Here is a 25,567-nt window from a genome sequence, read left to right as displayed (position 1 = left end):
CAGTCAGGTTTTCTGGGCCACCGCCTGCCGCAGGAAGCGCCTATTTCGGGTGACCTGGTTTGGGGCGTGTGGGTAGGAAATAGGTTTGTTTTGGGCGCCCGAGCTGGGACCAATAAACCGGGAACGGATGTTTTAACGGTTGACGTTTGTTGTGTATTTGCAACTCTGAAATATGACAGTAGATTTCCACGCCATGTCCCATAGGTATTTCAAAAAAATCGGCACGAGAGGAACATTTAGGTGCTATCTCTAAGCCTCTGAGTTTTACCCTTCGAAATTTTCGAAGAGGCAGATGGACTGTCGACCACGTCGGGCTCTCATCAGCTCGTGTCAGATAGAACATAGCCGTCTCAGTGAGTTTCGTTAGCGCGATTCTGATGGCAGGGTATCAGAGGCCCTATAGGCTCCCACCCGCACCATTAGGCGGTGGCTGCAGGCTCCGAGCTGCCACTGACGGCTGCAGTCCGGGCGTGCCCTGCGCGCCGGTCGTGTTTTCTTTGGAAAGAGGCCGCCGCACGGGCGGCTGAACCTGAAGGCATCCGTCAATCGGTACTGCACCGCGGCGACCCGGTCCGTGGCGCAGCGGGCGAAAACGGCGCACGGGCGGCAAACCTGGCCCCCGCCAACAGCTGGGCAGTCCGTCACTGTCACAGGAGGGAGATGGAATTGGAAAAGGTGGTGCCCTGAATCCCGATAGAAGTGGGCCCGGAAAAGCGGCATCCGAGACAGGGTGGGATGTAGTAAATGTAAGATATCGTGACGGCTGTAAGTGCATAGGCATATTGCACTTTGCAGTCAGGATGCGAGCTGAATAGAGAAATGTTTAAGAGGCACCGGGCCGCTGTGGGGTCTTTCGGGGCGTTGTCTTGATTTGACTTTCTTCTGTTTGTACGAAGTACCTACATATGTTTGCGGTTTCTTGTTTAGATTACATTTATTCACTTACTTAGTATCAGGGAAAGAGTGAAGCGATACACTTTTCACACATGCAACATGTATTTCTTGAAATCGATATCACAAAAACCTTGATCATTTTTCCCTTACGTAACAGGCAGCGAAGGACGTCCATGAATTCATGAACATTATTAGTCGAATAACATGCATCGCATCCATTTTTTGTCGGCCAACCTGTAAATTGAGCTCGAGTGTGGTGTTTTGCACGTTTTTCCAATGTGGCCGCTGCATGATGTGCGTTTGACATTTAGCGAATGATAAATCACGGCGGTTGGTGCCAGCACTGGCCGAACCCTCCACCTCCGGCCAGCGCTGGTCTGAGCGCTGGTCAGACCGCTGTCCTGAGCTCCGAACCTCTCCCCCTGACAGCCTCCTGATTCGGTCCCAGCTCCCCCGCCGCCGTACCGCCCGACCGAGACAGACTACATATAGCCGTGCTCACTGCTCACCCCTGTGATGTGTTTAATCACGAAATGTGCCTCATTACGTCCGGGCTAATTTATGGGACCGATTAAATTCAATGCCGGACGCGGGGTAACACGGGACCAGTCACGCCGGCCGCTGGGTCGCTCTGTCGCTGTCTCACTGTCGCCGTTGTACTGGTCTGACGATGCTGTCTGGCGCCGCGCAGGACGGAGGCAGGTTCGACATCTCGACGAAGCAGCGACTGGTCATCCACAACGTCACCCTGAACGACACCGGCTTCTACACGTGCATCGCATATAACACGCTGGCTAAGGCGCACGCCAGGGCCTATCTCACCGTCCTCGAACGTAAGTGCTGGCTGATGGACGCCAGGTGATGTCACGCTGCGGGCTGCGGGGCTGTTGTTCCTAGGCGTCTTCTGTGACGTGGTAAAAGCGGAGTGTGTCAGCCTTTCATAGTTCAGTTCAGCTGTTGGGGGTTTGAAATGTTGCATGTCCTTTCCGCAGCGATTCCGGTATTTTCGTGATATTCCGCTTGGCTTCATCCTGAAGCCTTCTACAGAAGGCCTGGGATTTCCTAATGTTCCTACATTTGTTCAAGTGTTGAATTCGTTGAGTCTAAATATTAGCTCTGTACTCGAAGGTATGAGTGTTTTCTGTGGGAACTCCTATAACGTTTTCCCCTTCCGCCACTTTCTCTTTCCCAATTCTACCTTTCTTCAGCCATAGACCTATATATTTCTGTGGTATGTAGCGGTCTATGCTTCAGCCTCTCACATAGATCAGACCCTGCGCCACTCATTCCCCGCGTCGCCGGTCAGTCTGGGACAGCGTCACTGTGCCGTCATCCAGACCATGTTCGGCCGACTGGGGCGTGCTCACTGCAGACGTGCTCACTACGGCCGACTGGGCCGTGCTCGGTGCTCACTCCCCGCACGCTGATACAGACTCGATGTGAACGGCAAAACCGACCGACCGGCCGACCTTCGTGCCGCCCGGCATTATGTCAGATTAGGGCGGCCGTCTGGGGTATCACGGAATAAAATGCAGCCATTTGCCCGATGATGATTATGTTCGGTGGTTTTAGCTCGAGGTATTTATGTACGAGTGAATTGATCCAGCAGGTACCTGCCAAATGTGGGCACATAACGTGACTTTTATGTTGGTTTCTTTGTGAACGGCTGGCTCATGCACTCCGTGGCATTTTGGTGGCCGTCTGTGGGGCTTTTTGATGATTAACAGATCCAGAGCCCGGCTCGTGTTGAGTCAAGCCATCACACATCATTACGCCACTTACAGCGTAATACTTTGATCCACTTGTGTGATAAGTTTCCTTCCTGTACGCTTGCATTTTGTTCTATTCCGTCCTCTGTTCCCTATTATCAACTCTCACCCTTTCACTATTTCACCAGTTCTAACCATCTACCTCTTTTGCCCACAGCGCTGGAGGAGATACCAGTTCCGCTGGCCCACTCTCGGATCACCGTCATCCTGAGTGTGGTGTTCGGCGTACTGGTGCTGGCCGGTATCATCCTGGTGGCGCGCTTCTACGGACGCATGAGGCTCGAGAGGCGCGAGCGGGAGCGGGCCGTAGAGAAGGCCAACGCGTTCCACGCCATGACGAAGAAGGTCATCATCGACCACCAGAACATGCTGGCCAACGGCACCATCGTGGCACCAACCATCCGGATCGAACGCTGCAAGTGAGTAACGGGCTGAGGACAGTACTAGTGCAGTAGAGGTTAGGCTTTACAAATTACCCTCACGCAGGACGGCCCGACAGGGATCTAAATTGACGGATGCTGGTGAGGGAGTCGCGGCGTGTTTGTTTGTTTTGCCACCGACTGCGGTTGTTTGGCGTAGGGTGGTGTCCCTGTGTGTACGGTGATTAGGGTGGCCGGACGGGGCTCACCCTCGCCAGCCCCACGGTTGGAGCCGTCACCGCCGCCGCCGCGGGGACCAAAATAGACCGAACTCGAGCCGAGAAACGGAACGATTGTTTATCGTGACGCATTTGTGCTATGGTTAATGCGTGGAACATATGTTTATTTATTTCCTTTCTAAAATACCACTTGTTTTCGGAAACTGAAAGGTTAAGCTTGACAGTGTTTGTTAATTTCCAGCAAATTGCCGCCTCAGTTAGTCGATTTGAAATCAGTCTGTCGATGCGTTGGTGGCAGATTAAACCCCTGGAGCAGCAACGAAGCAGCGGTCAGGTTAACTAGAGCCGGATATTTACCGCTACCGCTGCCGCCACAGACCGCTCCAAACGGCAGGGCTGCTCCGTCAGCTCTGCCAGCGTTTACCGGCGCTCTGGCGGAATCCGCCGCGACGGGCTGGAGCCAGTCGGGCGTCAGTTTACATGTTTTGGAGATTGTGAGGTGTTTTGAGCGACAAACCCACCGCCGCACCGAATGACGCGTTCTTGGTAGATGGCGGAGCGTTTTTGGTATTGCTCGTCACTGGCTGGAAGAGTGCGGGTGGCGACTGAAGCCGTGGTGGCTGTGAGACGGATGTGTAAGGAGTTGACATGTATTCGAGGGAATGGATAGGCGAATTATCTGCCTGGTGACCTCCGTCATGGTCATGCCACATTTGGATCTTTGACCGGTCAATGTGAGCAAAATCTGTTTGAAACACATCCCTGAATGTTTGAAACACGTGGTCATCATTCCTCATAACCAATGACGAAACACTTCCATACTTCTATCGAGCTGTACACTAGCGACAGTTATATAAAAGCCCCTATTTCTCGGAACTCTCCTGATGATTTATCATCATTTCCCCTCGTCATTCTATTCGCTGTCGTCTCCCATTCCATACCATCGTCCCTCGTTTAACTAACCCCCTCTTCTCTCTCCTCCCGTCAGACCGAGCAAGGAGGGCTCCGTGATGTCGGCCTACGAACTGCCCGTTGACCCGGGCTGGGAGATCCCGCGTGCCCGCCTCCAGCTCGGCAAACAGCTCGGAGAGGGAGCCTTCGGACGGGTGGTGCGTGGTGCACTGGACGGCTCGGCCAAACCCAACTCGAGCGTCACGGTGGCCGTCAAAATGCTGAAGGGTATGTATCAGGATACTGCTGTGCTGTATGGATAGTGGCAGTAGGTTGCGTTTTAATGCGATTACTGGTGTGAGCTTTTGAGCATTGCTAATTTTGAATTCGATGAACAACAAATAGAAATGCTGTCATTTATTTACATCTTTTGTTGGGTAATGATAATGTAATGCAATGCAATGCAATGCCGAACTCTTGAGCAATGAGGAAATCACTATTCAAAGTTTTGTGACTTGACGGAAGTTAGCGTCTTCAAATGTGTCCTGTGATCTGTGACCTATGGGACCCAGTGTGACCTGTTGCCCAGTGTGACCAGTGACCTCTGTGACCTGCAGAGGGTCACACGGACGCCGAGCTGATGGACCTGGTCTCCGAGATGGAGGTGATGAAGATGATCGGCAGGCACGTCAACATCATCAACCTGATCGGCACGTGCACCCAGGACGGGCCGCTGCTCGTCATCGTGGAGTTCGCCCCGCACGGTCAGTGGCGCACTAAGCAACCGGAAGGGGGGGGGGGGGCACTCAGGGAGGCGCACTCAGGGAACGGAAACGGGAGGTGGGGGCAGAGTGTAGATGGAACACTGAAAATGGGCAGAGTGGTCCACTGTCTTTTGAGTGATGGACCTTAACCCGCGCGGGGCTGGGGGGGGGGTAAATTTTACCCCCCCTCGCGAATTTTTGCGATATCTCAAAAACGGCGGCGCGCAGCGCCGCAAAACTTTCAGTACCTTTTCTTACATCAATTTGACACGTTCCCTGAAAATTTGAGCGAAATCCGTCGGAAAAATTTTGAGAAATTGACGTTTTAGTGACGTCATGTTCGTCATTTTCGCCTCAAAAACGGCAAAAGTTCAAACGCCGCTAACATCTTCATTTTTAAAGGAATCAAGACGTAACAAAAAAGGTTATACGTAATTTTACTTTGTCTATCAAATGGCTATCTCGGTTTTTTGAAAATTTTGGATTTTGGCCTAATTTTTTTCAAAAAACTGACTTTTTTGGGAAGATCATTATAAAATCCAAAATTTTGAGTCTATCGAAAAAAACCGGAATATATGTCAGAGAAGTGGTCTATGTGCACCTACATACCAAATTTTAGAAGAATCGGTTCAAAAATGTGGGAGTTATTCAAAATTTTATGACGTCACGACACACAAATTTTTTGAAAAATGACTTTTTTGGAAGTTCTAGACCTCGTACGGAAACAAAAATAGCACCATTCGATTCGCCGTGAAAAACTGCATCAGATAGACACCTTTTTAGGCCTTAACAACCAACTTCAAAATTTGACCTCACTTGACCTGACCTTGACCTGACCTCGACCTGAAATTCATCCAGAGGTGGTCCATATCACTTATTGAGTGTGCCTATTGAATTCTATGAGTAAAATGACCCATAAAACATGTGTCGCACATGCCCTTTTCTATATTTTGTTTTTTTGGTGACCTGACCTGACCTGACCTGACCTTGACCTTGACCTCTGAATGATATTGTATGCAACGAATATTGTCTTGGTAGCCTAAGAACACGTTTTGGGCGATCAGTCTCAGTCCATGACTCCATTCTTCGTCAACTACGGTGCAAGGCCGTTACTGTAGAAACTTGCAATTTGTACCCTTGACCTGACCTTGACCTTGACCTCAAACTTTAGATTAAGTACATGTTTTTAGTAGTTCGTGATGAGAGCTTTCGATTGGCGTTTGAATTTTCCAAATCGGACCGTTAGTTCGGGAGATAACAGGGGGGTAAAATTTACCCCCCCCCAGCCCCGCGCGTTCGGCTGGAGACCCCAGCCCCGCGCGGGTTAAGTGCGAAAGAGAAAAGGCGCACCGCCAGGCTTCGAAATAGAAATACAATATGTTTCTGTCGTAAATGATGGCTCGGATCGGTATTAAGGGTATCAATGATGCTCAGTTCCCGACTAGATTGAAAAATCGCAACCTTGACTCAGTATTGGAACTGAAATCCAAAGGAGTTATTCGGCTTACTTAGCCTCCTCATTCACCGATTGCTAAATATCTGGATATAGACCGCCGTCTGGGATTTCTGGAACCCCAGTGGTCTGTCTGGGTAAGTGGAGGTGACCTCTGTTCGTTTTTCGTGAACAGAGTCCGCCTCAGGAACCAGTTCTGTTGGCGAATTGCAGTGACGGATAGAGCCGCGAGCTTTGATTGATAGATGCATGTGATGGCTGGCACGGGCTCTGTTTGGCTTTGGTCAGCCGTTGCCAGAAGCCGGCCCCGGGAGCGGATTTGGACCGACTTCAGTGGCCAACTGTCCGCCCGAATATGTTTATTTCTGAGCCCGGCGGCGGCGGGCCGTATTGAATTGGCTTGTTTACTCTGTAAGTGTTCGTTTTGATGGCGCACAGGGAACCTGAGACGCCACTGGGTGTATATGTTCACACAGAATACCCCTGTCATAACCCATCAACACTACTGGAGACGTTCTAATGGTCTCCCGGTACTACAATATTTATTAAATTAGTGGCTACTTTTCGGGTTCGTAGTGCTACAGTGTCAGAATCGCGGATAACTCCACCCTGTGGTACATTAGTACCGTGTTTTCTTTATGTTTTCTCAAGGAACAATATCTTTCGATCTTGCGGGCCGATGCTGACAGCTTCTCTCTTGATGACAGGTAACCTGCGCTCCTATCTGCGCGAGCGGCGCCACACCACCGGCTACGAGAGAGCGTTCGATCACGAGACGCCCACTGTCAGGGAGCTGACCAGCTTCGCCTACCAGGTGGCCAGGGGCATGGAGTACCTGGCAGCCAAAAAGGTACGCATGGTCGTCTCGCCTAGAGGCGCTGTTGTGTTCTTTTATACTCACTCAACCTTAGTTGGTCTCTAGACTGGCGTCTCCGCTTTTGTCCACATTTCTGCTCAAAGGCCACCAGCTCAGCTCGCCCAGGTGGAAGCTCTCCTGTCGCCAAATGCCGCGTGCCACAGCGCACTGCCCCACCCCGGTCCGCGCCGCCAGCGTCTCCGTTTGAAGCCGTGCGCTGTTGCATGAAAGCGTCACGTTACGCGAGACGTCACGTCACACGGGGCTGACCGACCACCGGAGATGGGCCCTGAATTGTGCGGAATGGCGCTCGGCGCCGCAGTGATGGCCGCTGACTTCCCGAATGGGCGCCCCGCTGGCTGGCCTCCAGACGGGAGTGGGCTCCTCGGGCCTGGCAGCTGCTCAGATAGTGTGGCGGCGCCAGCGGCCCACCCCGCGACTAGTGCGCACGCTGTGTTCCAAAGCTGACGTACGGGGGCGTTTGGTGCTCAGCGCTGTCAGCACTCGTGTAGTTATGGGCGGTTTAGTGTAGCTGCTTGGCCATAATGTTGTTCTACGCCTCATGTTTTTCGTTGCCCCGTTTCCACACATGTGGGAAATTTTCTGAGATATTCTTTGAACAGACGTTTTTAGACAAATCTCGTGTCTTGCATCCAAGCAGATAGCGTGATAGTTTATTATCAGTCGCTCTCCTAATTCTCTAGCTCTTAGTTTTCATGTGCGCGGTCAATACCGTTTTTTTTTTCTTTACCTCGTTTCGATCAAAACACTTTTCATCAAGCCTTCCCCCTGAATAGCTCGTCTCTAACTTCTGTTTGCGCCTGCGCAGTGCATCCACCGCGATCTGGCCGCCCGCAACATCCTGGTCGGTGAGAACAAGACTCTGAAGATCGCCGACTTCGGCCTGGCGCGCGACATCCAGAACAACGAGTACTACCGCAAGGTGACGGACGGCCGGCTGCCGGTCAAATGGATGGCGCCCGAGGCGCTGTTCGAGCGGCTCTACACCACCCAGTCAGACGTGTGAGTAGTGTGTGACGTCATATGAGGGAATGACGTTATAGGAGGTAGGGTGGTGTGACGTAATTACCAAGAGATGGAATAACTAGGGGAAGTATGATGTCGTAAGAGGATAAACATCGAAGTGATGTCAGACAAAAGATGGCGCGGCATCTTACGTGGACGAATGGTAGAGCTTCCTGCTCACAAAAGGATTTGAATCATGTTTTGTGGTAAATATGTACCTATACAGTATTGTCTTATCGCTTATGGTCTAATATGTGTGGATTGAAGCGGTGTGAAATTTGAGACACTTTGGGTGGTAAGGATACCTAATAGTGTCTCTAAGGGCGCAGTGGGTGCCGTTTTCCCTCGGGGTTTCCAGCCCTGTGAATCATGGCTCGGCAGGCACAGGGCGAAGGGTTCGCGTACCCACGGCGGTGACAGGCGTGCTGTCTGTTGCGCCTTTCTCCCTGACAAACAAACAAGGACGGGCCGGCACTGGAGCGGTATTATACCTCGGCGTCATGCCGTACAAGCCTCACTCCGGTCCGGTATTTGTTCTGGCTGCTGGGTGTTGATGATTGCCAGCGGTGCCGCTGCCGGCTGACTCAGTCTAGTGTTGACGGTGTGATTAAGACCGACCTCCGGCGAGTGGCGCGGCCGACTGACGCTGATCCCTCCCTCCACAGGTGGTCGTTCGGCATCCTCCTGTGGGAGATCTTCTCCATGGGCGGCATGCCCTACCCGAGCATCCCCAACGTGGAGAAGCTCTTCAGCCTGCTGAGGGAAGGCTACCGGATGGAGCGGCCGCCCGGCTGTCCACAGAAACTGTGAGTACTCAGTACCCAGTACACAGGATCCGGTCCGTAGTACCCAGTGGTCGGTACACAGTACATATGGGCCCTTACCACCGTCCGGAGCGCGGCTGGTGCCAGACTCGGCCGGACACTGCGGCCTCACTGGGAATTGTTACCGAATATTGTTCGGTGGTCGAGGGTAGCCAGACAGACTGAACTGTATAAACAGTGCCGTCTGCGCGCGCGCCACGCAGTAACCGATACGGACCGCTGGAGCCAGCGTGGTTGTTAATTACCATTCGATAGCCTTGTGCGGCCCGGACCCCGGCCTACCAGTCTTTGACGATCGGAGAGTTGTTTGCGAACGAGGCGGTGGGAACCAGTGCAGTATAATTGATTCCTACAAATAAATCATTAGTGCTGGGATTTTGCACACGGATGTTCCAGCAGAGCTCACATGGTGAACTTTGATCTGGATATGTTTACTGTTGCAAATACCTTACCTATTTGTTGCATATTCGATCGAGGATGATTCATTTTAGTAATCCTTAAATTTGAGTAATCCCTGTGCTTGTTTAGGATGTCAAAGTGGATGAAAAATACGTGCAGCGAATACATTACGTCCTTCCCCCATTTCAATGTTGCTTCCAGACGTGTGAGGGATCTGTTGTTCATCCCCCGTCTCGTCGCCATTCTGACCCTGCCGCCCCGATTTTATTGCGTCCTCGTGTAACCCCGTATGTGTCGTGTGTTCCCCAGGGATGACATCATGCGTCAGTGCTGGGAGTACTACCCCAACCTGCGGCCCACCTTCACCGAGCTCGTGGAGAAGCTGGGTACTCTACTCACCTCGCTAGCACCCCAGGTGAGAGGGGCCCGCAGGCGCACATTTGGCGTGTCTGAACGGCTTCCAGTCGAGTTTTTTTTTCGATGAGCCTATTTGCTGTAGGCGTGAGGAACAAGAAAATAGTTTGGGAAGCAGTTATTTTGGCTCAAATGTTTCATCGAAAGATGATAGCCTGCAGTGCAGTTTTTGTTCTTTTGAATGATGCACTGTTAAGCTTAAATAACCACAGTTAACTAACATACTTATGCGTCATTTTGCAGGAGTACCTGGACCTGGGGCAGCCGTCGCCACCCGACTCGGGAGACTCGAGTCACGACGTCTCGGTCGACAGCCAGTTCGAGCTGTTCAAGAGCACAGCCATGTAGGTGGCGCCACCTCTGCTCCGCCAGGTGGCGGTCCTAGTCAGCGGCGGAGGCGGCCCGCCGGGCGCGGTGAGGCCGCCAGACTGGCGGCCCGGCCCGGCCAGCCAGCACCTGTAAATAGTGACGACCGCCGCGTCCTCATGGACTACTGAGAGTGACAGACAGACAGAGCTGATGGTGCCACACGAGTGGACAGTGCCAGTGCCGAGTGCCTGCGCGTGCCTTGCCGATGTGTACCGCTGTGTCATGTGCCTTGCCCGCGGCGGGACGGCCCTGTGTTCGCCGCGCGGCGGGCCCGGGGAGCGCGTACAAATAGTCTAGCTTCGCTCCCCGGGCCGCCAGCGTCGCCACTAACCGTGCCAAGTTTGACCGTGAACCAGTGCCATATGTTTTAGAGGTGCCGTCGTGCGCCAAGAGGTTGTTTTTGTTTGTTGTGTCCGGTGGCCGGCGCCGCCCGTTTCAGTCGCTAGGGACCGTCTGCGTGCGAGTCTGTGAGTGTGTTTGTGTGTCTGTCTCGGTGACGGACGTGCGATGTTCAGTATTATTTATTTTACAGTTGTACATGTCGTGCGCGTGTCAGTGGACTGTATGCATGTGTGGCGCAGCGGAGTCGTGAGAGCGTGTGTTTGTATCTGGCGACAGTTGTACGTGGCCGCCTCGTGTGTACGTATGTGTGCCCCGCACTGCGGTTATCTCTAGTTTTAGCGTTGTGAACAGTCGCGCGCGCTGAACTCCGTGCCATGAGCTTACCGTTCCACTTCTTTTAAAGAGCAGAATAACGTTTTCGTACGACGCTGACGCCCGCCCGCCCGGTTGGTTCGCCGCATTTTCCGTGTTTGTTGTTCCGCGTACAGAGAGCAGCTGGCTTAGAATACTCAGGAGTCAAGAGCACAGGCGCTGCTAATACACGCTGACACAGTGACTCCGACTCTGACCGGAGTTCGATAGCCGGTGGTGGAGGGAGCGGGAGGTGGGGAGCCACGTTAGCTCCGTGGCGGAGCTAGGAATGGTGCGATGTGTAACACGCTTGGCTCACTAGTTCGCTCTCCCTCTTAGAGTTCAAACCTGTGACGGGTGCATTATTATGGATGGAGACAAAGCGCTGTTCTGTGGAGCTATGACTGACCAGGATTTGAACCCACGACGCCACACTCGGGGGAGTAATTAATCCAAGACTGGGTTAGCAAGACCGACAGACCGTCTCACCACAGTTCAGTTTCAGTATATTCATGGTTACGCACATACAGACGAATATGAACAACATAACATCGGTAGCACAACACTGAGAGGTCCGGCGCCGCCGGCGGCGGGCCCGGAGCAGATAACTGAGGCCCGAGCGACCCCTGTGCCGAGGACAGAGACCCACCCTGGCCTCCAGACAGGCCGCACAGTCACCAGCGGGCGGGACCCATCCCACGCTGCCGGCCACTGTCCGAACCCGGCACGTCGACCTGTCTTATCGAGCTCCGGACACACGGTTTGTGACGACACTATTGCAACTGTACCGGGAGCCAAGTCGGTTCCCTCCGTGGTTCGCGCGGCAACCAATGGATATTGGCGGATTCGGCTCCATCTTCTCCCTCCCCCGGTTCCCACAGCCTCCTGACTCGACATTTTAACAAGCCCCCCGTCCATGGCGTTCTAACGCCGTTTTTAGTGCCTTGCGTGACTTCTTCGAGCTCCCGTGAAATAAAGGGGAATGATATAACAGCTCCCGTTCAGCCACAGGGAGTTCAGAATTCACAAGCTCGCATCGGAGTCTCCTTCCCGACCGTCCCTGACGAAAGTCCCATTTCTGCATCCCACAACGGAACATACAACGGACAATGACCATAATTAAAGCCGAACAACATTCGATGTTGCAACATAACGGAACTATTTATCAGCGATCGGAACGTCGCCCCCTCAAACTGCCCGACCTGGGTGATGGATTTCTGATAACGAAGATCTACATCAGAACCAATCGTCTTTGTTGCGATGAGTCACATCAGAAAGCGCGTTAAGTCTTCTCGCAGCGTGCGCCAACAACGGCGCAGTTTAGTCGACTTTGGAACGCCCGTACCAGGCTCATCCACCCGACTGAGTTTCGGATCTGAACAGATCCAATGTGCGTCTCGCTTGCCCCTCACAAGACACCACCTGGCATACCGCTTACACAGGACAGGTTGGCGAGACGAGCGCAGCTCGAGGTTAACACAGGGGAACACAGCGTCACCTAGATATACATAATCCCGCACGCACGCACACCTCATTTGTACCGCATAAATAAGTTTTCTCTCTCACGCACACATTATCACTGAGCCCGGTACATGGGATCCCAAAGGTATGTGCAGCCCCTCCCCACACGGAGAGCCCCCCCCCCCCTCAGGCTCAGCTGAGACGTGGATGTACAGGTGGCGCCGCCCGGCGGCCGACTGCAGCGTTATTGTCTCCGTAGTTGCCGGTTCTGCTCGGTCAGAGATGCAATCTCCTCACCCAGAACGTTCATATTGTCCTGAAACGAGAGCAAGCCTGTGAGGGATGGACAATTCAAATACTATGAATGGTTGATGACGCTTCATCAGAAACACATTGATCATGGGTAAATCCAATAGCCATACCAACACGTCTTCCACAACAATTGGCGTTAGCTGCCAGCTGAAACCAGCACAAAGCAGGACGGAATCAGCCTATCATTCGTTGTCACTTTTCTAAGACAAAAAGCTAAACGGTACGAGCAAAAGCGACTTCAGCAAACATACAGGCACCACGCCATCACATGTCTGTCTCCCGTAATAGAACCACCGGAAAAATTCTAGTACACATTAGGATAGAACCTGATATCTTATTGCTCGACGCCCACCTTGAGGGTCATATTCTTGAGTAGTGTGTCCTCCAGCACCGACTGCAGCTTCTTGTTGATCTCCAGGGAGAGCTCGAGCGTCATGGCCTGGTCCTTGGAGTGGGAGCCGTAGACGGAGGCCATGATGCCGCCCTTCCGCATCATCTCCGACTGGAACGGCGCCGGGAAGTTAGAGGGAGCGAGGGAGGGAGGGAGGGAGGGAGGAGGGAGCGAGAGAGCGAGGCCCTCGCTCTCTCCGAGGGAGGAAGCGAAAGACAGGGTAGGAGTCCATTACAACGAAGTCAACAACTGAGATGGAAGCGATCACCGGGGCCGCATTAATGACGCAATATCTGTTTCCTTCAGACATTTATTGCGACAGTTATTGTTTTCCAATACGACGCAGAGACAGACAGGCACAGGCAAAACATGCTTAAAATATCACATGAAAAGCACCTTGTTGGTGATTATACCTCACCGTGGAAAAAGAGGGCAGCATTGTTGCCATGCAGAAAAAGCCTCCTACAAATTTTAACGGCGACATTCATGAAAGCAAACAAGCTCAGGCATTACGACTTTAAATACGAAAATGAGACAAAACGAACATGTCAATGCGCACATAGAGTGATTACGGGACACTGAATCGGATACCTACCACGACTTTCTTAGCCGCTCGCCCGAGCTGCATGAAAGAACACGATACCATCACGCTTGAAAATGACGAACATTAGACTATTCTATCGAAATTTCAATCAGTTGAACTGCACACACAAAATGAGTGAGACAAAACTAACTTGAGCTTGAATCGTTACTGTGAGCTGCTGGTTAATATACAAAGCTAAAAGCGTCCGCTCTATACTGACGTCATGCGCAATAACTCGTTATGCAGTTCTTCTGAATGCTTGAGACGAGGTGTTAGTATCACTGATGTTAGTTGTCGGACTTTCGTCCCCGTCTTGAGTTGAGATGTTAGTTTCACAACGTTTCGGCCAGTTACTTCTCCGGCCGTCGTCAGGTGTTCTTTGGCCCTTAGAAGGACCTGGATGTTGGTGGCGTTGCGCCGTACGCGTCATACCGTTCGAAAGCTCCTGTAGTCAGCGGGAATCGAAATGGTTGGAACTGGTTAGAAAAGTGGTTAGAACCGTGGACTATCACCGGGGAAACCCGAGTTCGAGTCCCGCTGACTACAGGAGCTTTCGAACAGTATGACGCGTACGGCGCAACGCCACCAACATCCAGGTCCTTCTAAGGGCCAAAAAACACCTGACGACGGCCGGAGAAGTAACTGGCCGAAACGTTGTGAAACTAACATCTTAACTCAAGACGGGGATGAAAGTCCGACAACTAACATCAGTGGAACTCGTTTTGCCTTGATGATAACACAACTCACAAGTCTGGTTTTACACAACAGGACTGCATCGAGTGTGCACTGCCCGCAATACACCTTCCCTTGGAAGACATCAACCAGACCCCACGCTACTGTCTCCCTTCCAACCACTGCGCCACCCTCCCTTGGCCAGGCTGCGTTCTAAAACCTCAGTGCCCGTCCCTCTCAGCCCCCATACCCTCAGCTGCACTGGGCCCTACCTCGGCCTGATACGCTAACGTCCTCCTCCTTCCCCCTGGCGCAGTTACAGCCCTACCTTAGCCTGGGACCCTATCGCTCTCCCCCTCCCCTCAGCACTGGGCCCTACCTTGGCCTGATCGCGGTGCTGGGAGCCCAGCGCCCTATCCTCCCTCAGCACTGGGCCCTACCTTGGCCTGATCGCGGTCCTGGGACCCCAGCGCCCTATCCCCCCTCAGCACTGGGTCCTACCTTGGCCTGATCGCGGTCCTGGGAGCCAAGCGCCCTATCCCTCCCTCAGCACTGGGTCCTACCTTGGCCTGATCGCGGTCCTGGGAGCCAAGCGCGCCCGCCTCCTCCCGGAGCATGTAGTGCTGCAGCAGGCGCGACTTGCGTCGCACCTCCTCTACCAGGTTATTGACGTGATCCTCCAGAAAGTCTATCTTCTCACTGCGCCGAGCAACCTGACGGACCATACACAGAAAGGAGGCGGGGTTAGTCGCTAGGTTACAGCTGCTAAAACTAATACAATATGGGGACAGGTCGGGGATAGGTCGTTCCATTTCCATTTAGCATTTAGCAATATTTTAAAGTCAATGGTAATCAGTTATATATTTTGTACAGACCAGCTACCTGGTCTTCACAAACCCTCTTTCGCCAGTCTAGGCCATTCCATAGCTTTACTTTCGCCAGCCTAGGCCATTCCATAGCTTCACCAGCACTGTTCGTGTGGGGTTCCTCAACGGTTGCGCTAAGATTGGAAGCACACCTCCCCCCCCCCCTCCCAACCTATCGCAGGAAGGCACCGACCGCCAAAGTCGGGGAGCTTCAATTCTAAACAACACTGACACGCTCAACAACACACCAAACACCACCTAGTTACACCTACCAACAGCTATTGCTCCAACAGTTCCAACAGCCGTAATTGTCCTCGTCCCTCTCACCTGTCTCTGCAGTCGGACGATCCTCTCAATCAGCACCTGTCTATCGGGCTCCACCGGCGCGGTCACATGAACCACAGGGGTGGGGTCGGCCGGTGCCGCCTCGTGCAGACTAACACTGCTGGAGGCCCGGGACGCCTGACTGAGCCCGTCGGCCGGCGTGGGCGCCGGACTCGTGTCCTGCGACTCCTGCCGGCGCCGCGCCTGCGCCAGCTCCCGCTGCAACTCCTGAGCGGGGAGGAGAGGGTAGTTAGGGAGTGGGAGAGTTGCGGGTGTTGGGATGTGGGTTCGGTCGAACCCAGCCCCCCAAAAAGTTAAGAATTATGCAGGCTCAAGCTGTATTGTGCAACATGGTACCAAAACTTAAAAAAAGGTTTCAGCGTGCCGGCCCCGCTTATATCCTGCACGTGTCTAAGTTTCATCTCTCAAACATGTGGTACATTCTACAATCTACATGTTACAGGGAGTTTGAGAAATCCGTGAGTTTGCAAACTCCCTAGGGAGTTTGCAAACTCCCTGATCCATCAGTGAGTTTGCAAACTCACTAGGGAGTTTACGAATTCACTAGGGAGTTTGCAAACTCACTGACCGGTCAGGGAGTTTGAGAAATTCCAGAGCGATTGGGTCAAATAAAATCAAGTGTGTAAGAGGAGGGTGGCATACGTGCCGTCAGTGGTGTTAAAACAAAGGCGACTAGTGGTACGGCCTATATGACCGTCGCACGCTGACAAAAAGCTTACAGATCCTTAATTGTTTTACCGGAAAAAATGCTACTCGCCGATATGCAAAGGGGAGGTTCGGAGCAACGTGCTCCAGGAGCACTGCTCCTCCGTTCCGTCGTGTGAGAATTATTCACCGTCTTCCACTCCTCAGTCCTCACATCCTTTCCATGCATATTTCCTAGCCTTGATTCCTCACCAGCGCCACCTATGCCAAATTTGCCCATTTAGTCTCGCTTGGTAGCCGCTAGATGGCAGGAAGTGTGGCTCTAACCGCATCGGTCATAGAAGTGCGTGTCGACTTGACCCTGAAAACCGTTGTCACGTGACTGGCACGATGCCAAAATCAGCTGTTTGTTCAGCTGTTCAAATGAGCTGCGCGGCAGGGTGCGGCACTGAAAAAGTGGCAGATACATACTGGAATCACGGGCAGGGACAGTCTGGAAGCCTCGTGGTTGTTTGAACGCTGTGTGACACAAGGACCAGCAAACTCAAGAATAGTGACGATATCGACCCGATCAAGAAGCCATACTAAAGGTTTACTTTGAGCGTAAAGCCACTGAGTTTTACAAGGATTTGGACACGAGGGCAAGAATTACTGAGTTCTGTACAAACATTCAAGAAGCGCATACCAAGGTAAGCGAGACTAATCAAATTCGCTATCACTGTGGCATAATAATTTCCATTCATCCAAAAATCCTTACATAGAAGAAAATTGTAAAACTCATGGTAACTCACTGTTCATCGTCCAAACTTCCCTCTGTGTCAACTATTTCCTTGGGTGATATTGTTCGTCATAATCAAACACGCAGAGTCGCAGAACCTGAAGTGGTTCAGTTCAAACATACTCTGTGACTGACTGCTCGTGTCACATTCACACTCGCAAACTCAAGCCTCAAACTGACACTATCCAAGCTGCTGATTGTGTCGTCTCATTCACACTCACAAACTGACACTTTCCGAGCTGCTGATCGTGTCACTTCACTGGTTGAAGATCTCTGGACTGTCGCAAGTGATTGATAGTTCCTTCACCAGATCATATAGTTATAAGGTTGTTATTCACAAGATTGTGGTAACATTGCTCATCCTGCGCCATAATTGTATTTTTTCTTGTTATCTCAACGTTAAGGCACAATGACAGACTCAAAGCCAGACCTGAGAAGTTTGAAGGTCAAACGAGGTCATGTCAAACGTGTCATCACTCTAACGCTCAAGAGCCTGCAGCAAGAGGAAGTACATCCAAACGTTGCAAGTGATTGTGTGTCAAGCATACAACAAAAGCTGAAGGAGGTAGAGGAATATGACATGTCAATTGCTACGGAGCTGGCTGATGAAGATGGAGAAGGTGAAGGATATGAAGAAGAGTTGGCTGAACAGGTAAAGTACCAACTGGAGATGAAAACAGCTATGGAGAAAATCAAGAAGAAGACTGATGTTGCTGAGCAGGGTGCCAGCACTACAGAAACAACAGCCAAACTGAAGGAAATAAAACTGCCCACGTTCAGTGGCACACAAGCAGATGTCATGGAATTCAATGACTTCTTCACACTCTTCGAGGAGCTGATTGGGAAAAACAGCAAAATCAGTGGAGGAAGCAAGCTGCTGTATTTGAAGACCTACCTACGAGGCAGTGCGTTGGACCAGATCAAGCACCTCTCCAATGACAGCAACAACTACGAGTTGGCGGTGCAGTTCTTGAAGAAGGAGTTTTTGAACAAAGACAAGGTTGTTGAAAATCACATCAGAAAGATCTACGAACTACAAGCCCCTCCGGCACGTGACCTAGAGGCTGTACGCAAGTTCATGAACACAGCTCGCACATCCATCTATGAGTTGAAAACCTTTGGGTATGATGCTCTGGATGGCGACTCACTAGGCAGCCGGATCATAAGTTTTCTTCTATGGGAGAAGCTACCAGCAAACTTCAAAAAACGGATGGACACAATGACACCCACAACAGCACAGTTGCTCGAATGCTATGGTGACATCCTCCGAACACTTGAGAGACTACCAGAAAAGAAACCACACTCAGCCTCTCAGGCGTCAAAGCAAACTGCTCTGACCAGAAAGTCGAAGACACCTGCTCACACAACTCAACATGCACCCATGAAGAACATCAGCACATTTCAGACTGATACACAGAAGCAGGCTCTGAAATACAAACCATGCAAACTGTGTCAGGGCACACACTCGATGCTGAAGTGTAACTCGTTTCAGGACGCAACAAAACGTCGTGCACGGTTGGCCGAACTGAAACTGTGCACAGCCTGCAGTGGTCAACACAGTTTGTCCAGCTGCCCCGGCAAGGACAAGGGATTGAACTACCCATGCACCATCTGTGGAGACAAGTCGCACATTACTGCACTTTGTGTTCCAGGAAACTCCACCCAGAGTCGACTCTGCTTGATGAGCGAGCAGCACGGCCGCCGTTCACTGCTGCCGACGACGTCAGTGGTCATCTGTGCCTGTGGAGAAGCAGAAGTGGCCAGAGCGCTGATAGATCATGGGAGTCAGGCGAGCTACATCAGTCAGGCACTGGCAGAGAAGCTGAAGCTGGAGGAGAAGGGACACGAGGAGACGTTCACAGTGAAGACATGCATCGGGACAGAAGAGAAAAGACACCGAGTCGTCACCTGCGAGATCGCAATCACACCGAAACGCATGATCAAGGCAGAGTTCCTCATCGATCCAAACATGGACCTCAGTTACAATCTCCCAGGCGTATCACGTGCGGTGAAGCAACTGCAAGATGAAGGCGTCATACTGGCTGACTGCTTCTACAGAGATCAAGAGACTGACGACATCGACAACATCCACTGTCTGCTGGGCGTCAACGTGTTGTCTGACCTCACCCCTCTCCGGACAGTCAGCCTGGGACAGAGTGTCGCCTACGAGGTCGACAAAGGGCACATCATCTTCGGAGATCTGGCTGGTCTGGTTCCAGACCACCTGTCTCACCTGTCTGGTCCGACAAGTGAACCGACGCCCGAGGATGAGGAAGAACTGCTACAAACGATCAACGAGACCAACATCAACATCAAGCAACAAGATCAGCATCGAACAACACCTGAAGAACAAACTGAAGCCAGCACGGTAGGACAGCAAGCGCAGCCGCAAGTCCTATGTGATGCTACCAAAGAGGCTACCAAACTTCAAGATCAAGAAGGGAGTCAGCTTACTCAAGATGCAGGCCTCGTAGCTGACTCAAATGCTCAAACTCAAACGGCAAACCCAAACTCAAACTCAAACTCAAGCTCAGGTCTGAACTCAAGCTCAAGTTCAAACTCAGGCTCAAACTCAAGCACAAACTCAAACTCAAGCTCAGGTCTGAACTCAAGCTCAAGTTCAAACTCAGGCTCAAACTCAAGCACAAACTCAAACTCAAGCTCAGGTCTGAACTCAAGCTCAAGTTCAAACTCAGGCTCAAACTCAAGCACAAACACAAACTCAAGCTCAAGCTCAAACTCAACCCCAAGACTAACTGTCCAGTGGGAACAAGATGGGCAACCACCAACAGTTCAAGAGAAAACGAACGTCAAAAGCCAAACTACGCAGACTCTTCGTGACGAAGACGAAGACGATGTTGAACTGACAGCTGCAGATGAACACGTCCTCGAGGACTTCAAGAGCGAAGTGGAGTTTCGCGACGAAAAGTACTTCGTGAAAATACCCTTCTACTCCAACGTGGAAGAGGTGCCCGAAAACTTTGACAATGCCATGGCCCTTACAGATAGGGTACACCAGTCCCTGCAGCGGAAAAATCTTGTAGAAAAGTACTCAGCCGTGTTTCAACAGCAAGTCAACGATGGAATCATCGAAGAAATCGACTTGTCTGTTTCAAAAAGACGAGTCTTCATACCACACCACCCGGTTATCAAAACCGACGAGCAGACTACAACCAAGATACGGCCTGTCTTCAATTGCAGCTTCAAGACAACAGGCTCGCCGTCACTCAATGATGCCTGTTTCCCAGGTGTCAACCTGCTCACGAACATGACCAGTCTTCTGCAAAGGTTCCGCACCAACAAGTTCATGATGATGGCTGACATCGAGAAAGCCTTCTTACAAGTTCACCTGAAGTATGAGAGCGACCAGGATCACTTCTGCTTCCTGTGGAAGACTGAAGAGGGCGTGAAAGCGTACAGGTTCAAGACCATTCTCTTTGGACTGAACGCAAGTCCGTTCATCCTCAACCACATCCTTCAACTGCACCTGCAGCGATTCCGCGAGACCGAGGCGATCTCTGCCCTGAAGCAATCCCTGTATGTGGATAACTTCCTTTACACTTCCTCCGACCTGGACAAACTCACCGACATCTACCATGAGAGCATTAAGATACTCAAGGAAGGAGGATTCAACCTCAGAAGTTGGAAGTCGAACCATCCAACCCTGCTGAACACAATGGATAGTGAAGGCACTCTTCACTCACACTCATCATCAAGTGAGAAGACACTCGGTTATCTATATGACACCAAAACTGACACAATGTCACTCGCTGACATTCACTTTGATGACAGCAGGAGGCTGACCAAGCGACGACTGCTGAGCAACGTCAGCCGGGTGTTTGACCCGCTTGCACTCACTCTTCCAGTCACGATCAGGGGTCGCATCCTGATGAAGCAGGTCTGGGATGAAGGAACCGACTGGGATGAAGAGGTTTCATCTGAAGTGAAGGCCGTGTGGGCCAAGCTTCGAGTGGACCTTGAGGCTCTCCAATCACTGACATTCCCGAGACAGACTGCTGATTTAGAATCAGATGATCCGATCACACTCCACGTGTTCTGTGATGGCAGCAGATCATGCTACGGCGTCGCCTGCTACATCAAACAAGGAGAGAAGACATCTCTTGTCTACAGTCACAGCAAGTTAGCCCCTGACAAGAAGAGCATCCCACAAACTGAACTTCTTGCTGTACTGATGGCACTCGATTGTGTTTCAACAATCGCAACTTCACTTAACATCAAGCCAGATGATGTATTCGTATGGTGTGATGCTCAGGTGGTCTTGGAATGGCTTCACAGTGGCACCAAGACCAAGAGCAGATTCACCATCAACAGGCTGAAGACGGCCCAACAGAAGAAAAAGGACCTGGAAACGCTGTTGAACTGTGAAGTGACGTTCAGATACGTCAACACGCTGGACAACGTCGCCGACATGGTCACCAGAGGTATTTCGTACAGAGAGTTCGAAAGAAGCATGCTCACCTGGTTGTCAGGCCCGAGTTGGCTGGCCGACACAGACGCCTGGCCTCAGAACACGCTCAACTGTCTGTCCGAAGCCACCAAACGCGCGATGCAGGTCAACACAAACCTCACAGAACAGCACGATCCAGATACCAGTCAGCAGCTGCTGGACCCTGGTAAATATTCCAGTCTCAAGAGGCTCTACGGTGTCACTGCTCGGGTCTACCACTTCATCAACAAGCTCAAAGGCAGACAGGTAGACTGCTACAAGCAAGCTGAAGACTACTGGATTCGCCGCATGCAGCAGAAGTCGTTCCCAGCAGAACTGCGTTTCCTGCGAGAAAAAGAAAATCAGGCGTCAAAGCCGCCGCCCAAGCTCGTGAACGACCTCAATCTCTTCTTAGATGAGGTTGACATCCTGAGATGTAAAGGGAGGCTGTCACGACTCAACTACTACTCATACTCAACGCTCAATCCTGTGCTGTTAGCGAAGGAACATCAGCTCACTTCACTTCTGATCAACGATCAACACCTCAAGTGCAAGCATCTTGGCATCGGCACTACTCTCACAGCTCTACGAGAACGTGGGTTCTGGATACCAGCTGGACGACAGGTGGTGAAGCGCATACTGAAAGACTGCATCACCTGCAAGAAGCACAACAGTCTCGCATTTTCCTACCCCAAGCTGACAGACCTTCCAAAGGAGAGAGTTCGTTTCCTCAAGCCTTTTCACGATACAGCGATTGATTACACTGGACATATATTTGTCAAAGATGACAATGGAGAGATGAAAAAAGTGTACATCGTTCTCTACACTGACCTGGCCATCAGGTCGGTGCACCTGGATGTAGTACCGGACCTGACGGTGAAGTCATTCATCCAGTCATTTTCTCGCTTCTGCAGCATATATCGTGTTCCCCACACACTCTACACAGACAACGCTAGTTACTTCATTGCAGCTCAGAGGCTGATGGAAAACTTCTTCCTATCAGACGACTTCAGAGAACATCTGGCAAGACTCAACATCATCCACAAGACCATTCCAGCCTACGCAAGCTGGGTGGGTGGCGTTTACGAGCGCCAAGTCAAAACAATCAAACAGTGTCTGCACAAAACAGTAGGTCGTGCAAAACTGACATACTACGAGCTCATCACTCACCTTGCCGCGATTCAAGACATCGTGAACGGGAGACCAATCACATACGTCAACAGTCAACTGGAAGAGATCGAGCCTCTGACTCCCAACAAAATCCTGAAGGTGCACTCCAACCCACGTCTGCGGCTGATCTGCGAAGACGACCGCGACGACCCACTCTGGACTTCAACTCCAGATGACGTGCATCGACAGATGAACAACACACTACAAGAGCAGCAACGGCTGCAAGATAGATACACGAAAATGTGGTACAGTGATTATCTACTGAGTCTGAGAGAAACTTCACGTGACGTGTTCCAGTCCGAGTGGACTGACAAGATATCGGTGGGAGACATTGTTCTGATCGACACGAGGGACCGGCCCAGAGTCTACTGGCAGATGGGACGTGTTCTACAACTCATTCACAGCAACGATGGTCGCGTCCGACAGGTCATCCTGAAGACTGCAAAAGGACAAGGTCGGTATGCCACGCGGTTGTTGTACCCGCTCGAGGTGCGGGCTGTTCACGCTGGGACAGCCGCGGATGGGTGTAACAGTCGAGTGGACGGAAACAGTCTCAGGACAGAACCACCAGCTGACATCTCGCGCCCGAACGTTCGCCCTGCAAGACGAGCGGCAAGTGGACAGAGGCAACTGGTTCAGGATCTGATCCAGTCAGGTTCTTTGTAGAACCTGCAATCAAGCGCACAAACAAGTGTACCACATCATCATCATCATTGTTCACATCATACTTCAATCACACCACTTAACAACAACCAACTCATGACAGAACAAAACACATGACATGCTTGACTCCTCTGTCAAGCATCTCGCCTGGGGAGTGTGAGAATTATTCACCGTCTTCCACTCCTCACATCCTTTCCATGCATATTTCCTAGCCTTGATTCCTCACCAGCGCCACCTATGCCAAATTTGCCCATTTAGTCTCGCTTGGTAGCCGCTAGATGGCAGGAAGTGTGGCTCTAACCGCATCGGTCATAGAAGTGCGTGTCGACTTGACCCTGAAAACCGTTGTCACGTGACTGGCACGATGCCAAAATCAGCTGTTTGTTCAGCTGTTCAAATGAGCTGCGCGGCAGGGTGCGGCACTGAAAAAGTGGCAGATACATACTGGAATCACGGGCAGGGACAGTCTGGAAGCCTCGTGGTTGTTTGAACGCTGTGTGACACAAGAACCAGCAAACTCAAGAATAGTGACGATATCAACCCGATCAAGAAGCCATACTAAAGGTTTACTTTGAGCGTAAAGCCACTGAGTTTTACAAGGATTTGGACACGAGGGCAAGAATTACTGAGTTCTGTACAAACATTCAAGAAGCGCATACCAAGGTAAGCGAGACTAATCAAATTGGCTATCACTGTGGCATAATAATTTCCATTCATCCAAAAATCCTTACAGTCGTTTCCATCCTCAGGAATCAGGATACTGAAATCCTGCTCCTCCACGCCGAAACCCCCACTCCGGGCTGGACAGGCAACTTTATCTCATGCGGGCTGCTCCCTTGGAGCGGCACCGCTGCTCCCGAGGGAGCGCACCCCGTAGCCGGGTGCAGTGATTACCAATTGGGGCTGGTCGGTCTGTCCATTCGGACGGGCTCAGCCCCGGCGACTCTCTAGGGTGCCTGCCCAGACCAATATCTTCCCCTAATTCTTATCACTCGTCCGGCTCTGAAACGGTCTCGTCAGACCGAAAGGGCCTAACCCAACAAAACAAAAACAAACAAGCAGCGTGCGCTAGTCGCAGCTGGGCTGGCTGCCAGCAGCGCCGGCTCTCGATGACACGTCTATGGCGGAGTGGGAATGGGCGTGAATTGGTGCGTATGCCTGTACTTTAGCATAAAAGACCAACAGTGAGCTGTTTCTACTTTGATATATTGAGCCTGACTCTGGAATAGCCACACTTGAGTGGAACGGATCTAATTGGGACGTGAACTAAATCAATGTATGACTAAATAAAGCGGCGGTACATGCATGGATAGATCACTGAGCAGTAAAGTTAAAAATTACAAAAAGGTATTTGTGGCGTACTTATGATCTATAAGCTTTTTGTCAGCGTGCGAGGCCCTACAACTAGCCGCCTTTGTTTTAACATCACGGACGGCACGTATGCCACCCACATGCTGCACACTTCTTTTTATTTGGCCCAATCGCTCTGGAATTTCTCAAACTCCCTGACCGGTCATTGAGTTCGCAAACTCCCTAGTGAATTTGTAAACTCCCTAGTGAGTTTGCAAACTCACTGATGGGTCAGGGAGTTTGCAAACTCACGGATTTCTCAAACTCCCTATAACATACATACTGACCCGTACGCTGCTGTTGAGCTTCTTCCGGACGATGGCCGTCTCATTCTCTGCGTCCTCTGCCCGCCGTGTCAGCTCCTCAACCTGACGGGTCCGCTCGGCCAGACGGCGGGCCAGCAGCTGGGGATAATAGGCAAACGGGACGTTAGAGGGCGCTTCGCACTGTTCACGCACAAAACAGCGACAAAAACCTGACGGCTGACGGGTCCGCTCGGCCAGCCGGCGGGCCAGCCCAGCAGCTGAGGCACGGGGAGGGGGGGGGGGGGGGGCGAGGAGCCAGCGGTAGCGAGTTTATGAGAGTTGACTCAATTATAAGCTGCATTAGCGATCGAAGAAGGACAAAATAAGCTAACCCAGCTCCAACAAACCAAAATCAGCTGAAATTACAAGTATGCTATGCTAAAAACAATAAAACAGTGGATGTTGAGCGAAACAAAGCAACTCATTAGTCAAGTTACTCAGTGTTTCTCATACGACAGATAGCACTGGTCGGCCTGTGGCGTCCCAGAATGCATTCAAAATTGTATCGCGCAGACGACAGGAAAATTAGGTCCCACGATTACCACACCAGCTCCCAGCTGCTGCAAGTCTCCCACCTCTGCCTACCTGTCAGTCCATCAATCCATCTACCCACCTGGTTGTCAGTAGTG

The 25,567-nt window shown here is 51.6% G+C and overlaps 3 protein-coding genes across 6 annotated transcripts in view; 2 read left to right on the top strand and 1 right to left on the bottom strand.

Annotated features, from left to right (window-relative positions):
* LOC122380161 (fibroblast growth factor receptor 3-like) overlaps positions 1 to 11,155 on the top strand; it is a 68,899-nt gene extending 57,744 nt beyond the window's left edge. For all 4 annotated transcript variants that reach the window (XM_043363034.1, XM_043363035.1, XM_043363032.1 and 1 more), the window contains 9 exons: positions 1,586 to 1,727; positions 2,821 to 3,082; positions 4,250 to 4,440; positions 4,770 to 4,916; positions 7,077 to 7,219; positions 8,055 to 8,248; positions 8,917 to 9,057; positions 9,784 to 9,889; positions 10,132 to 11,155. In XM_043363034.1, the coding sequence (XP_043218969.1) occupies positions 1,586 to 1,727; positions 2,821 to 3,082; positions 4,250 to 4,440; positions 4,770 to 4,916; positions 7,077 to 7,219; positions 8,055 to 8,248; positions 8,917 to 9,057; positions 9,784 to 9,889; positions 10,132 to 10,236 (1,431 nt within the window). In that variant the 3' untranslated portion in view covers positions 10,237 to 11,155. The remainder of the gene's footprint in view (positions 1 to 1,585; positions 1,728 to 2,820; positions 3,083 to 4,249; positions 4,441 to 4,769; positions 4,917 to 7,076; positions 7,220 to 8,054; positions 8,249 to 8,916; positions 9,058 to 9,783; positions 9,890 to 10,131) is intronic.
* A 284-nt stretch (positions 11,156 to 11,439) lies between these two features.
* LOC122380156 (coiled-coil domain-containing protein 186-like) overlaps positions 11,440 to 25,567 on the bottom strand; it is a 22,949-nt gene continuing 8,821 nt past the window's right edge. The window contains exons 10-14 of the mRNA XM_043363025.1: positions 24,921 to 25,037; positions 15,563 to 15,787; positions 14,933 to 15,082; positions 13,076 to 13,225; positions 11,440 to 12,727 (exon numbers count right to left, since the gene is read on the bottom strand). Coding sequence (XP_043218960.1) covers positions 12,656 to 12,727; positions 13,076 to 13,225; positions 14,933 to 15,082; positions 15,563 to 15,787; positions 24,921 to 25,037 — 714 coding nt within the window. The 3' untranslated portion in view covers positions 11,440 to 12,655. The remainder of the gene's footprint in view (positions 12,728 to 13,075; positions 13,226 to 14,932; positions 15,083 to 15,562; positions 15,788 to 24,920; positions 25,038 to 25,567) is intronic.
* Positions 22,935 to 25,567, top strand: part of LOC122380157 (zinc finger protein 2 homolog) — a 17,246-nt gene continuing 14,613 nt past the window's right edge. Inside the window, exon 1 of the mRNA XM_043363026.1 lies at positions 22,935 to 23,946. The gene's annotated coding sequence lies outside the window, so the exon portion shown is untranslated. The remainder of the gene's footprint in view (positions 23,947 to 25,567) is intronic.

The sequence above is a fragment of the Amphibalanus amphitrite genome, unplaced genomic scaffold (genome assembly GCF_019059575.1).
Source record: "Amphibalanus amphitrite isolate SeventyFive unplaced genomic scaffold, NRLGWU_Aamphi_draft 000092F_arrow, whole genome shotgun sequence".
Lineage (NCBI taxonomy): Eukaryota > Metazoa > Arthropoda > Thecostraca > Balanomorpha > Balanidae > Amphibalanus > Amphibalanus amphitrite.
Note: the sequence above shows the minus strand (reverse complement) of the source record. Positions and strands in the feature narration are given on the sequence as shown.